Below are 14,207 nucleotides of genomic sequence, written 5' to 3' on the forward strand. Positions count from 1 at the left end.
GGAATACATGAAGCCCAAATGTGGCTTTTCTCCGGTGCTGTCCAGACCAGGCCCACAAACTCAACCTCAAGAAGCCCAAGATGATAAGGTTGATTTCTTTGTTATCTATCTTGCTTCTCCATACCCACTTTAATTTGTTTATGCAACAAATATCTTTAGGACTATGCTTAATAATAGTAGTTTAGTAGTCTTAGAGTAACCTTAGAAATCCTGGACTGAACCAGATTCCAAATTTTGCCCTAGGATGACTTGACAACTTAACTTTTCTAGTCTTTAAAAATAAAAGGAAATGTAATAGATAAACGTTTATAAGGTTTAGAAAAGTGTTTTAAGTACGTACAATGTAAAGTGTCTCTCCCACCTTATCTCCTGTCTGCCAGGTTCCCCAGCCATCACAACTGAGGTTATATACATTTTAGATACATCCTTCTTAAATAGTTTTTATGCATATACAAACAAATACATACACCTATATGTACTTGCGTATAAGAAATTAGAAGAGTTATATACTGGATTCTAAACCTTGCTTTTTTAGTAAATCCTGGAGCTCTTTCCATCTAAGTACCTATCGAGCTTTCTCATTTTACTTTACAACCACATGATACTAATTGTATTCATTTTCCATACCTTACTTAACCAGTCCTATATTGATTAATATTTATGCCTAAAACATAAGATTTTTGCACTGCATGTGTGAGAATTTGAACTTGAAAATAAAGTTATATTCACCCTAGCAGGGAACACTTAGGGACTCTATTACATAGACATCAGCTGTGGAGAGAAAGGGCTGAGTGCTGAGATCTTAATCAGCTTCCAAGTTTTGATTAGTGATCTTTCCCCATTCTCAGTCACCCTGTACTTTTCTACAATTAATGATACATTATTTTAACAGCCTTTTCAAAATTATTTAGGAAAAAATATTTCATAATCTCTGGTGACTATTGTTTGCCTTAAAAGGTGTTATCTTTTTTAATGTAAATTAGTATTATGTTTTTAAAACTTCTTTTGTTTTTGCCTTTTTTAAACTAGATCCTTACAATAAATGAGGATGGATCACTTGGTTTGAAAACCCCAAAATCTCACGTTTGTGAGCACTGCAATGCTGCCTTTAGAACGAACTATCACTTACAGAGACATGTCTTCATTCATACAGGTATTTCTTGAATTAAAATGGGCTTATGGGCATTAAAATTATCTTTGCTATTTTCATCTTTGTGTAAATGTCATTCATTCCTAAGACCATAGCTAACCTGTCATTTCAAATCAGAGGTTTCATAGGCCAGAGGGAAACCAGGAAAAACTTTAAATGAGAAAACAGTTAGCATGGATGTGCAAAATTAATTGGACACTTATTTGGCTTAATTTGTTCTTTTTAGCTAGAGAAACAGTAAAGAATATACTATTAAAAGCCTGTCAACATTTATTTTTCTATTCACGATGTCCAGATGGAGTTTGAAGTATGAATTTGGGAGTCAAATACAAAAAAAAAAGATAATTAACATGAAATGTAGAGAGCAGAACTAAAAACTGATCACAGATCTTTGGGGAACAGACTAGACATGTAAGGGGTTTAATTAAGGGGGTGAGGAGACAGAGCTATAAGGTAGGTTTGATGAACTAGGAAAATACAGTTGTCCCAGAAGCCAGAAGAAGAGAGAATACCAAGGAGGGCATGGTCAACAGTGGCACAACCCCCAGAGAGGATAGTGAACTGAGAACAAAACCATTCGAATAAATAGCATGAAAATTACGAGTAGTTCTTAAGAAAGTAGAGTATAAGGGTTAAAGCACAAGTAGTGGTGAAGAGTTTGAGATGTAGGATAGACTACTCATGAAGGTGTGGTAAAAAGGAAGGTGAGAAAGTAATAAGGTAGGTAGGAATTGTTTCAGGATTTCTGGAAAGTTTCTTTGCATAGAACAGACCAAAGAGTACTTTCCTCGAAAGCAAGGTCTCTAGCTGAGAGGGAACATTTAAAGATACAAGAGGTTTTTTTTTTAAGGATGTTTAGAAAGTTCTGAAGGTTCTGGAGAAAAGAAGCAAAAGGGCATAAAGTGATGGTTAGCCATGGGAAAACAAGGTGGGTGGATCTTCCTCCAAATAAAAAGGAAGAAAAGATATTTAAGACACACTAGGTAACCTACAGAGTCCTTTCTAGCCTCATGATTTTTAAATTGTTTTATTTATTTCCCCTGAAGGCTATAAATCAGATTTAGTCTCATTTTTGTCTAATTGTGAGAATGTGAATTTTACAATGTTGGAGAAAAATTGAGAGGAAGTAAAATTCTGTTAATGAACAGTTTTAAAAAATTGTGTGGATAATTTGGGCTTCTGAGATTTATCTTTCTTCAGGAATAGTAACTATAAACTGTGTTTGATCCAGTAACTAATTTGTGGATGTGAAATTATTTTAAGGCGAAAAACCATTTCAGTGTAGTCAATGTGACATGCGTTTCATACAGAAGTACCTGCTACAGAGACATGAGAAGATTCATACTGGTGAGTGTTGCCACCCTTATTAGGGTCATTAAAATTACCATTTCAGATATAGGCAAGAATTTTTAATGAGTAGCATCAACTTATTGTCACTTTCATTAGTTTTGTTTCTTAAGCGTATGTATCATGAAGAATATGTGGTACATTTACACAACAGACTATTACTCGGCCATAAAAAAGAATAAAATCTTACCATTTGTGACAACATGAATAGACCTGGAGGGTATTATGCTGAATGAAATAAGTCAGACAGAGAAAGATAAATACCATATGATCTCACTTATATGTGGAATCTAAAGAATAAAATAAATGAACAAACAAAACAGAAACAGACTCAGATACAGACAACAAACTGATGGTTGTCAGAGGTGGGTGGGTTGGGGAAATGGGTGAAAAAGGTGAAGGGATTAAGAAATACAAATTGGTAGTTACAAGATAGTCGCGGGGATATAAAGTACAGCATAGGAAATATAGTCAATAATGTTGCAACAACTATGTATAGTTGTATAGGTACTAGACTAATTGGGGGATCACTACATAAATTATATAAATATCTAACCACTATGCTGTACACCTGAAACTAATATATTATTGCCTGTCGACTGTAACTGAAAAAAATAAATAATTTTTAAAAAGAGTGTATATCACAGCCTATCTTTTTTTCTTCCTTCAATAAATCAGTTAACTGTTAAGACTTGGCTTTAATGTCCAAGACCAATAAATTACTTTGAAATAGAATATACTATAATATTATAGAAATTATAGTAACTTAAAAATATATTTAAAATGACAAAAGGAAGGAAGTTTTTGTGAAATAACTGTTTCCTTAGATGTTTAACAAGTTTACAGTGGGTAAAAAGGATCATTTTCATTAATTAGTCTGGGGAAGGGGAACAAAATGCCTGAGCCCTAAAATGGCAATACCACTTTTTTTCTTGCTGTTTCATGTATATAGCTTACTTATACCAAGAGAGTTGTAATCCTGATACTTGTAATCCTGGAAACTTCCCAGTTTTTCAGTTACATTATTAATGATTTAGAAACAAATATTTCGGAAGATCACTATAAAGGAACCCATACCTTAAAAAGTTAAGTCTCATTTTACGGGAAACGTTTTATTTATTTTTTTTTTTGACTAATGTGAAACCAAGTTTTATATGTAACCTTGATTTAGTAGGTTGTCAACTTTTGATATCTCTAAGCATGGTGAAGTGTTTCTTCAGATTTATTTTCAGTGTTTTGCCCTTTTGTGATTTATAAAGGCAGAGTTGAATTTGTATAACATTGATTCTTACATTTAAATAGAATTGAGAATGATGGTGATAATACGAGTATAGGAATGTTAAAAATATTAAAGTTCTTCATATTTCTCTTATTAAGTACTCAAGCAAGTACCTGCCCAATGTTGTTATTTAGATGTGTTGTCATGGTACATGCAGTACCTATGAAAGGGGATCCTCGGACAGTTGTAATGTAGAAGAAGAAACCTTTTCTGCCTAATAACTTTCTTTCTTTACCCCGAACAAGGAAGCATGAATGTGGCTAGTCTCCTTAAATAAAACTTTAATTGTGCAGAATGTCTGTATGCTTTGATGTTCTACTTTTCAAAGATCATTATGCACACCACACATTTAGGTTTCTTAAATAAACATTTATTCATCACTTCCAGATGGAAGGGAAGTGTAAGTATGCTAGGCATATTAAGAAAAAAGAACAACTTTTTTGATTTTGTGACTTATAGCTAAATTTCTATACAATAATAAAACCTGATCAGATAATGAGAAATGAAGTGGTTAACTATTTTTATGTAAAAGAAAGTTTGATATTTAGAGTATTCCATTATCTTCAGCACGCTTACTTTCTCCATTCCCATATTCCGGTTCAGGCCTTTACTCTCCCCCTTTTTGAGTTTTGGTTGCCACAAATTGTCCCTGTTGATGGTGGTCGAATAGCCTCCTTTAGTATTTCTTGTAGTGCAGGTCGTGTATTAGAAAATTCCCTCAGCTTCTGTATGTCTGGAAAGGTCTTTATTCCTCCTTCATATCTAAAGGATATCTTTGCTGGATATGTTATTCTTGGCTCATGATTTCTCTCTTTCAATAGTTTGAATATTTGGTTCCACTCCCTCCTGGCTTGTAGAGTTTCTGCTGAAAAATCTGATGATAATCTAATGGGCTTTCCTTTGTAAGTTACCGTCTTCTTTTCCCCGGCTGCCTTGAGGATTCTTTCTTTGTCGTTGATTTTAGACAGCTTCAATACAATGTGCCTTGGAGAAGACCTGTTGGGATTGAGGTAACTAGGTGTTCTATTTGCTTCTTGGATTCGAGGGTCCAGTTCTGTCCACAAACTTGGGAAGTTCTCATCGACAATTTGTTTGAATATATTCTCTGTTCCCTTCTCTCTTTCTTCTCCTTCTGGTATGCCCATTATTCTTATATTGCTCTTTCTGATGGAGTCTGAAAGTTCTTGTAGAGTTCTTTCATTTCGTTTAAGTCTCAAGTCTCTTTCTTCTTCTATCTGTGTCATTTCCAGGTTTCTATCTTCGATGTCACTGATTCTTTCCTCCATCTGGTCAACTCTACTACCTAAGCTGGTTATTTCATTCTTAATTTCTTCTATTGAGGTCTTAATCTCCAGAAATTCTAGTTGGTTCTTTTTTAAAATTTCAATCTCTTTCGTAAAATGCTCATGCTGTTCTTTAATTGAGTTTCTGAGTTCATTTAACTGCCTATCTGTGTTTTCTTGTATCTCGTTGAGTTTTTTCAGAACTGCAATCTTGAATTCTCTGTCATTTAAGTCACATATTTCTATATCTTTAAGTGCCTTTTCTGGAGATTTTTCACTTTCTTTCTGAGCTATCTTGTTGTCTTGGTTATTCATGGCGGTTACTGGTTTACTATTTCTCTTCCTAGACATCTACAGGAGTGACTTCTGCAACAAGTTGATAGGAAGAGGTCTTTCTTTTGTTTTCCAGTACTTGTTGGTAGGATGTTTTACTTTTTCTCCGACTGCAGGCTTTTTTTTTTTCCTCTCTCACAAGGTAGTGCTATGTTTTCTCTGCACTATTCCAGCTTCTCACACAATGGGGGGATTCCCTGGGCGACGGGCTTCTCCTCTGTTAATAGTTCGTCTAGGTCACAGGGCGCAGTGTCCATGTGGGTATGCAGAGAGCCTTTGATGTTCCAAAGCTCTTCCAGCTCCTGATTCAGAGCCCGTATATTTCAGCAGTTCTGTTTACTCCTGCAGGGATCCGCCCAGATAGGTGGGGCCAGGGGCGGGGTGAGTTGTGAGAGGTGGCCCAGAGCAATGGCGGCAACCACCACCCCAGCCGGTCCTGCTTCCACATCTCTCTCCCCTTTGCTGGAACTAGTTGGGCTGTGAATTTGTGTCTGCGGTCCACAGTTCTCAAAACAGCAAATTTTCTGTTGTTTTGATCTGACACTGCTACTGTTTAGCTTCTAGCACTGGCGGGGCGAGCTCTGGGAGGGGTGGGAGGGGGCGGCTAGTCTCAGTGCCTAAGGCTCCGTACTCTGCTCGGCAGTGCGGGCTTAAACCACCGTTTTCAGCCTTTTTCCCTCAGTCTTTACTCCGAGGTCTCTGCCGTGAGCGTTGGGTTCAGCCGTATTATATGCTGTCCCCTCAGCCCTGTGGAGCCCTGGCGGAGCCCTAGCAGTCCGATCTCCCGCAGCTGCGGTAGTTCCGGGAAGCAGCGAGCTCGGCGCACTGAGCTGGGTCTGAGTCCTGCGCCCGCGCGGCTCCGTCTCCGCGCACTTCTCCCTTTCCTCCTCCCGCCACTCGCGTGAATCTCCCACCTGTAGGTGATTTCAGTCGGTAGTGGGCCTCTTCGTCTTGCCTGTCTGCTGTGCAGGGAGTCCTTTGTGGAGTTTTTGTTGTTCGATTCTTTGTAAATTCCAGGGGAGCTTTACAGAGGCTCACCTCACACCGCCATTTTTCCGGAACTCCCCTGGTTAACTATTTTTGTATGTTTTTAAATACATATTACATTTTGACGATTATTCATTCACTCAACAGAAATTTACTGAACCTTCAGGATTTTTTAGGTACCAGAATTACGGAGATAATACAAGGCAGTTCTTGGAGTTTATATTCTAATGGTAGAGACAACACATATAAACAAGCACATTCTAATAACTGTTGTAGAATTTTATACAAAATGCTCTTGTGCCCTGAGGAAGAATCAGATGTGCTCTCTGTTAAAGGTTACATAGAGGAGGCAATACAGAAAAACTGCAGGAGGCTCTGTTGAGAGAGAGAGAGAGAGAGGGTGGGGATTGTTAAAATGGTACTTGCCCTTACTGCATGTACTCTGCTATTTTCTATTCTGTTTTAGTGGATTCTGGTCACAGTCCTGTAATCTTACTGGGAAAATGACTGTGCTAGGCCCTGGGTTGTCTTGAAGATCAGGTTGTGCTAAATGTTTTGTTAAATATCTCATGTACTCCTCACAGTAATCTTGAAAGGGAGGAGCCATTATTATTACCATTTTTTAGATGAGGAAGTGGTAGAAAACACAGAAGTCAAGAAACTTTGCTAAATTTATAGTGTATGATGGATCCAAGATTCCAGCTCAAGTCTCTGTGACTCTAGAGTACCCAAGTGAAATCATTAACAGTGCCCAGTGGGACTAGAAACAGAGCTATATCTTTTGGCCTTTTTGAGTTTTTCTTGCTCTGCCACCAAGCCTTCTTATGGGGTTGGTAACATTTAGAAGGAGCTGAAGCAAAGGCTGGCATTCTCATGTTATAGAGAATATATTTAGAAGAAGATAAGAAATTGAGAGGAACCAGGGCAAACCAGTCCTTGTGATTCCTTAACACAGAAAAGTTTCCTTTGAAGAGAAACTCAGTTTTACCCCATTGGTCCTGTGTCCTCCCCCCATCACCTCCCAGGAACTGATATACGGGGACTAGCTTTTCCTTCATTTTCTTGATTCTCTTTGTAGACTCTTTCTGAAGACTATAAGTTATTTTTGTCTTATTAAAATACCTATAAGCTGTCCTTACCTGGGAATATATATTTAGAACCACAAACATGGTCTCCATCATTTATTATTTTGTCCTTACTGTTCTTTCTTTCATGTTTTAAATAGCTTTTATTTTTGGAGGCTGGTAGTGCCCTACAGTTGGCCCATGTCAAAGCTTTCTCTATCTTTAGACTCTTTTAGAAAAATGCATCAAAATAGGTATGACAGGAAAAAAGATTTTGCCTATGTTTATCCATTTTTCAATGAGTCACCTCTGAACTGATCCTCAAAATTTGTGTGGTGAGAAGAATTACCAGTTCTTACAGCCTCTCTTTTCCTTATAGCCTGCCTCATCCCTTTAGGTCTCGTCCTGTCTCCTCCAGTCTCCCAGCCTCCTAGCCCCCACACCCATTCTTCCTCCATTTGCAACAAGATTAAAAATCATTACCTCCTTGGCTGCTCTTACCACCAACAAAGAAATCTTCTGTGGCTCTTAAAAACCAAGAACCTAGCTTGATTTGGTTTTCAAACAGAAAAATTTAAAACTCAGCCTGGACGCAGACTATCGGCTAGCCTATGAAATATCATTTTAGGGAAAGTACTTTTTCATCCTGAGGCTGACCTTTGAAATTCTGGTTCAAGCTTTATTCCTTTAAGCCTAAGGCATTGGAAACTGTCAAAATGCAAATATCCTTGGGACTGCTATTTTTGACAGTTATGGGAGATTTATATCTTTTCTGTGAATGTATTATAGATCCTTTGCTTACAATATGTTTGGGGATAGGAGAGAAGGTCTGAGGAGTTGAAGTGAAGGTTGAAGATAATAATCCTAATTGATCATTTTGTTTAGGGTCAGAATTACTAGTGCTCAGGTACACACCAAGGTTAAACATTCGTCATCACTGGCAGATTTACTATGTGATCAGATGCTTTTATCTAAGGTGCCTTTTCCTTTGCATTTTCAAATGCATGTATAGAATAAATGTTAGAATGACAAATATCCAATTGTGTCCTTTTCTAGTCACCATGTCACCATTTTACTCTAAGGAAATGCCAGTCTTATTGCCACGGGGAGGGAGTGTGAGTTTGAGGAGTAAAGAACTTAAGTACAATTTTCAATATTTTAATTTTCTAAATTACTCTAAATAGTAAGTCAAAGAATACCTATTCTGATCTTCTATTATAGCAAATTATGGTTGTTTTGTATAGTTGTGGCAATTTTCATACTTTATTTTTCATTTCATTAGTAAAAATGTTATAAAACCATTTGTGTGAGGGGAAATTTTTATAAAATGACTTTCTTACCCAAAATAAAAGGGATTTTGCAAATAAGCCAAAATCACTGAGAATTTTGCATATACATTAAGTTTCCATAAAATTCTCTTTTAAAGCTTTAGTTTTAAATATGTACAATTTTATAGATAAAAATGTAGTAAGAAACACTAGAAAAACCTGTCTTTTAAGTAAGTATTCTTCATGCCTGAAAACATATGTTGATCTTCTTTTCCTCTTGACTATGACTTTTGCTCACAACCATGTTAAACAGCTGAATAATAACATTATTATTTTTTAAACCAGTTGGGCTAGTGGGGTGGAGTCAGAGAATGTTGATTCACCCTTGACTAAGCTCTAAACACTTTGTATTTCCTTCAGTATGGTTCAGTTATTAACAAAAATTAGAATTGTCCTCATTATATTGAGGCCTTGATTTATAGTTTATTAGCTATAAGGGAGAAATCTTACTTAAATGTTACAGGCCTAGTTAGGGTTTAACTCTTATTTGGAAGATGAAGGAACCGAATCCTGTTTGTGCTGCTGAGAATGTTGCCTGCACTCCGAGCTCCTGGCACTGAGGTTGCTGAAGCCAGACGGCACTGGCATGGACAGAGCTTGCCAAGAAAGAGTAAGCAGGGAAGTACAGATTGCTCGGACTGAATTCTCTGCTTTAACAAAGCTTTCAGAAACCAGATTTTTTTCCTCTGCAAAACTGTTAATAATTCACACTAAAAGATTCGATTATGTATAAAACACAAGTTTCACACTCTAACAAAACATCTCAGTAAAGATATAAAAGAAGTCATATACCACACATGCATACGTATTTATATATAAAACACTGTACCATACTTTAAAGGTTTTTTGTTTTGGTAGGATAGGAGAAATCATCCAGGAAATGAACTCCATTTTAACATGATACATTAGAACTGAAATATGGAGAATCAGAGGCTTGATAGTGAAAGTTGCCTCATTTTCATTTAATGTATACAAGGTCTGTCAATTAAGTTTCTGAACTCATCCTAGAAAAAGTGCTACATATCTCATTGCTGAATATCACTAAGGTCACCCTCGAAGTACTCCCCTTGGGAAGCTATGCACTGATGCCAGTTCCCAGTCCACCCTTCAAAGCAATTTTGGAACTCTTTTTCTGGAATGGCCATCAGAGCTGTTGTCGTATTACCCTGATGTCCTGAAGGTCATCAAAATGTCTTCCTTTCAATATTTCCTTTATCTTCGGGTAAAGAAAGAAGTCATTGGGGGCCAGATCAGGTGAGTGGGGAGGGTGTTCCAATACAGTTATTCGTTTCCTGGCTAAAAACTCCCTCACAGACAGTGCCGTTTGAGCTGGTGCTTTGTCATGATGCAAGAGCCATGAATTGATGGTGAAAAGTTTAGGTCGTCTTAACTTTTTCACGCGGGCTTTTCAGCACTTCTGAATAGTAAACTTGGTTAACTGTTTGTCCAGTTGATACAGATTCATAATGAATAATCCCTGTGATATCAGGAAAGGTTAGCAATATCGTTGCAACAAAATTGTGAACTTAATTGTCAGACCTTGTATATTGTGGGTATGTATGTGTGTGTGTGAATACCCTTTCCCCTCAAATCCATGTGAAATGTTCTTTGTTTTAGTGTCTGTAGTTTAAAAAAAGTTGTTTACCATTTGTTTTGACAAGTCTCTAGCTTAACACATCTCTTGAAGTGGTCTTGTTCTTATGTGTTATTAAATGAAAGAATGTGTGAATTGTGTGGCTCACAATTCGGCAAATCTTATATAGAGTAGTACAGATGACCAGTGCTTTTGGAGTTCATGTGAAATAGACCGGTGAGTATTCAGATTGGTCGCTTCATGGAAGAGGTAGAATTTAACTGGCCCTGTGAGATAGATTTAAATTTTGTAGTCCATGTGTTACAGGGGAGTCAAGTGTCATCACAGGAACTATAGGTGGTAGAGCAGAAGCATGGTGGAAACTAGGACCAGGAGAGAAATCGGGGGTATACTGAAGTTGGGGATCTTTGGGAAAGGATAGGTAAACAGATAGCAGATAATCAATTCAGAGACACAGTAGCCAGTTAAAAGTCAGGCAGACAAACAGACATCAGAACAAACTGGAGATGCTGGATAATAGGACAAGCAGTGTGTCCGATATGTTAGTTTAAAAGAACCAGAAGGAGGCAGGTACTTCAATATAATTAAAAAGCTAAGAATTCATTATGAACCTGACAAGTGTGTCCGATATGTTAGTTTAAAAGAACCAGAAGGAGGCAGGTACTTCAATATAATTAAAAAGCTAAGAATTCATTATGAACCTGACAATATCAAACTGTCAACTAAATTTATCGAGTACCTATTCTCTGCCAAGCACTGTATTAAACACAATACATAAATCATCTTACTTTCTCCTTCCAGCAGTCCTTTGAGGAGGGTGTTATTATTATTACTATTATGTATAAGGAAACTAATGGTCAAATGATTAAATAACTTGCACCAGTGCACAACTGAAGACACAGTCCAGGTCTTCAAAGTTCATGCCCTTACCCAGTATGTTATTAAAAGGGTAGATCAAGCACAATAAAATTTGAGTTCACAAGAACTTTTAGGTTTGTTTGTTTGTTTAAGATTTTTATTAAAATATAGCTAATATACAATATTGTATCAGTTTCAGGTGTACATCACAGTTATTCAGCAGCACCCACCTAGCTCTGCAGTGTTATTACCACATGATTGATTTCATTGCCTGTGCTAAAGAAGTGCTCACCATGATAACGCCAGCAACCGTCTGACACTGTACCATGCTGTCACAATATTATTGATCTTCCCCCCCTTTTTAAATTTTCAATTAAAGTTGACATTCAGTATTATTTTATATTAGTTTCAAGTGTACAGCATAGTGGTTAGACATTACACAATTTAGGAAGTGATCCCCCTAACTAGTACTACCTGGCACCATACTTAATTCTTAGTGTATTATTGATTATATTCCCTATACTTTATTTCCCCGTGACTATTTTGTAACTACCAATTTGTATTTCTTAATCCCTTCACCTTTTTCACACTGCCCCCAACCCCATTCCCATCTATTTCCCTGATAGATCAAATACCTATCTGGCTCCATACATAGTTATCATGATATTACTGACTATATTCCCTGTGTTATACCCTACATCCCCATGACTACTGCGTAACAACCAGTTTGTATTCTTAATCCCTTCCCCTTTCACCAATCCTAACCCCCTCCCATCTTAAAGAAATCCCTCTAAGATTCCTTGTAATACTGGTTTGGTGATGATGAAGTCCTTTAGCTTTTTCTTGTCTGGGAAGCTCTTTATCCTTCAATTCTAAATGACAGCCTTGCTGGGTAGAGTAATCTTGGTTGTAGGTCTTTGCATTTCATCACTTTGAATACTTCCTGCTAATCCCTTCTTGCCTGCAAAGTTTCTGTTGAGAAATTAGCTGACATTCTTATGGGGACTCCCTTGTAGGTAACTAACTGCTTTTCTCTTGCTGCTTTTAAGATTCTCTCTCTGTCTTTAACCTTTGGCTTTTTAATTATGATGTGCCTTGGTGTGGGCCTCTTTGGGTTCATCTTGTGTGGGACTTGCTGTGCTTCCCGGGCTTGTGTATCTATTTCCTTCACCAGGTTAAGGAAGTTTTCCATCATCATTTCTTCAAATAGGTTTTCCATTCCTTGCTCTCTCTTCTCCTTCTGGTACCCCTATGATGTGAATGTCGGTGCGCTTGATACTGTCCCAGAGGTTCCTTAAACTCCTCAGTTTTTTGGATTCTTTTTGCTGTTCTGGTTGGGTGTTTTTTGCTACCGTATTTTCTACATCACTGGTTCGATCGTCTGCTTCATCTAATCTGTTGATTCCCTATAATGTATTCTTCATTTCCGTTATTGCATTCTTTATTTCTGACTGGTTCTTTTTCATGTTTCTATCTGTATTTGTATGTTTCTTATCTCTTTGTTAAAGTTCTCCCTGAGATCAGTGAGCATCCTTGTAACCAGTGTTTAGAACTCTGTGTCTGATAGATTGCTTGTCTCCATTTTGTTCAGTTCTTTTTCTGGAGCTTTGTTCTGTTCTTTTATTTGAGACATGTTTCTTTGTCTCCCCATTTTGGCCGCCTCCCTGTATTTGTTTCTGTGTATTAGGTAGGGCTGCTATGTCTTCTTGTCTTAGTAAAGTGGCCTATGTAGTAGGTGTCCTGTGGGGCCCAGTGGCGCAGTCTTTCTGATCACCTGAGCCACACACTCCAGGTGTGTCCCTTGTGTGTGCCCTTCTGTTGTAGGTGAGCCTGGTTGATAATTGCATATCAATGGGAAGGAGTTACCCTTGGGCTCACTGGTTGAAAGGACTGGCCTTGACTACAGTGGGGGAGTTGTGGTGCAGGGGCTGACCCTATAGAGCAGGATCTGCCTCCGCAGGGCTCTGGTGCCTGTCCAGTCCGCTTCTTGGGTGTGTCGTACTTGGAGGCAGCTGGGTGATGCTCCAACTCGTTTTGAAGCTGGCCACTGGGCATGCCAGCCCCAGGGTCACCTGGGAGGGAACCCACTGCAGGTCAGGTTCAGCTGCATCCCGTGACCCACCTGGCGCCATCCAGCAAGAGCCACAAAGAAATCCACAGATGGCTGCTGCGCGTGCTGTGCTTGGATGCACCTTGACAGGCCAAGCTTCCAACCAAGGCCGGCTGTCACTAGTGCTGGGCTTAGGGCTGCTCAGCCAGAGGTATGGGCCATGCCCCAGCCAGATGCTGCTTGTCTGGGTTCTGTGAACCTTTGAGAGACCCTAGGAAAGTCTGCAGCTTGAGCTAAGGCGGGTAGTCATATGAAAAACCCACTGGAAGCAGCTTGGGTGTGCCCAAAAGTTGGGCGGGGCGGGGTCTCCAATCACTAGGGCTTGGTGAACAAATAGCAGAGACTCAGAAATGGCGGCCGCCTGTGTCTGCACGCCTGCGAAGGGGGAGGGCTCAACAAAGAAGCAAAATGGCTTCCGCCATATCCCCCATCCAGGAGAAAGCCGCCTCTCCAGCCCCTGTCCCAAGCCAGACAACTCAATTCCCCACCATTTGTCCCTGCCTCCTTCCAGCTGCTGCCCCAGCGCTGGAGCTCAGAGCGAGTGATTCATTTGGTGGGTAAGTCCACACGCAGTCCCTTTAGGAGGAGCGCCTGGGACTGCAGTTGCCCTCCGTCTCAGTCACAATCTCTGCTGATCTTCACAACCAGAAATTATGGGGACTTCTCTCCCCAGCACTGGAACCCTGGTCTTGGTAGGGGCTGGGACCTCTCGCTCCTCTGAAAGTTGCGGGGGTGGGGCACTGGAGACCTCCACAGGCAAAATATTCCTCCCAATATTTAATGGTCACATGGGGTAGGACCAGCCCGTTTCGCGTCTCTGCCCCTCCTACCAGTCTTGAGGTGGCTTCTGCATGTCTTTAGTTGTAGAGCTGCA

General features: G+C 39.0%; 1 protein-coding gene across 8 annotated transcripts in view; it reads left to right on the plus strand.

Moving 5' to 3' along the window:
• The window catches only part of ZNF148 (zinc finger protein 148), a 106,870-nt gene that overhangs the window by 80,019 nt on the left and 12,644 nt on the right, over positions 1 to 14,207 (plus strand). For all 8 annotated transcript variants that reach the window (XM_074330569.1, XM_019723691.2, XM_074330597.2 and 5 more), the window contains 2 exons: positions 1,030 to 1,153; positions 2,414 to 2,497. In XM_074330569.1, coding sequence (XP_074186670.1) covers positions 1,030 to 1,153; positions 2,414 to 2,497 — 208 coding nt within the window. The remainder of the gene's footprint in view (positions 1 to 1,029; positions 1,154 to 2,413; positions 2,498 to 14,207) is intronic.

Source organism: Rhinolophus sinicus, chromosome 17 (genome assembly GCF_057876585.1).
Source record: "Rhinolophus sinicus isolate RSI-liver-muscle chromosome 17, RSI-T2T, whole genome shotgun sequence".
In the NCBI taxonomy this organism is placed as follows: Eukaryota; Metazoa; Chordata; class Mammalia; order Chiroptera; family Rhinolophidae; genus Rhinolophus; species Rhinolophus sinicus.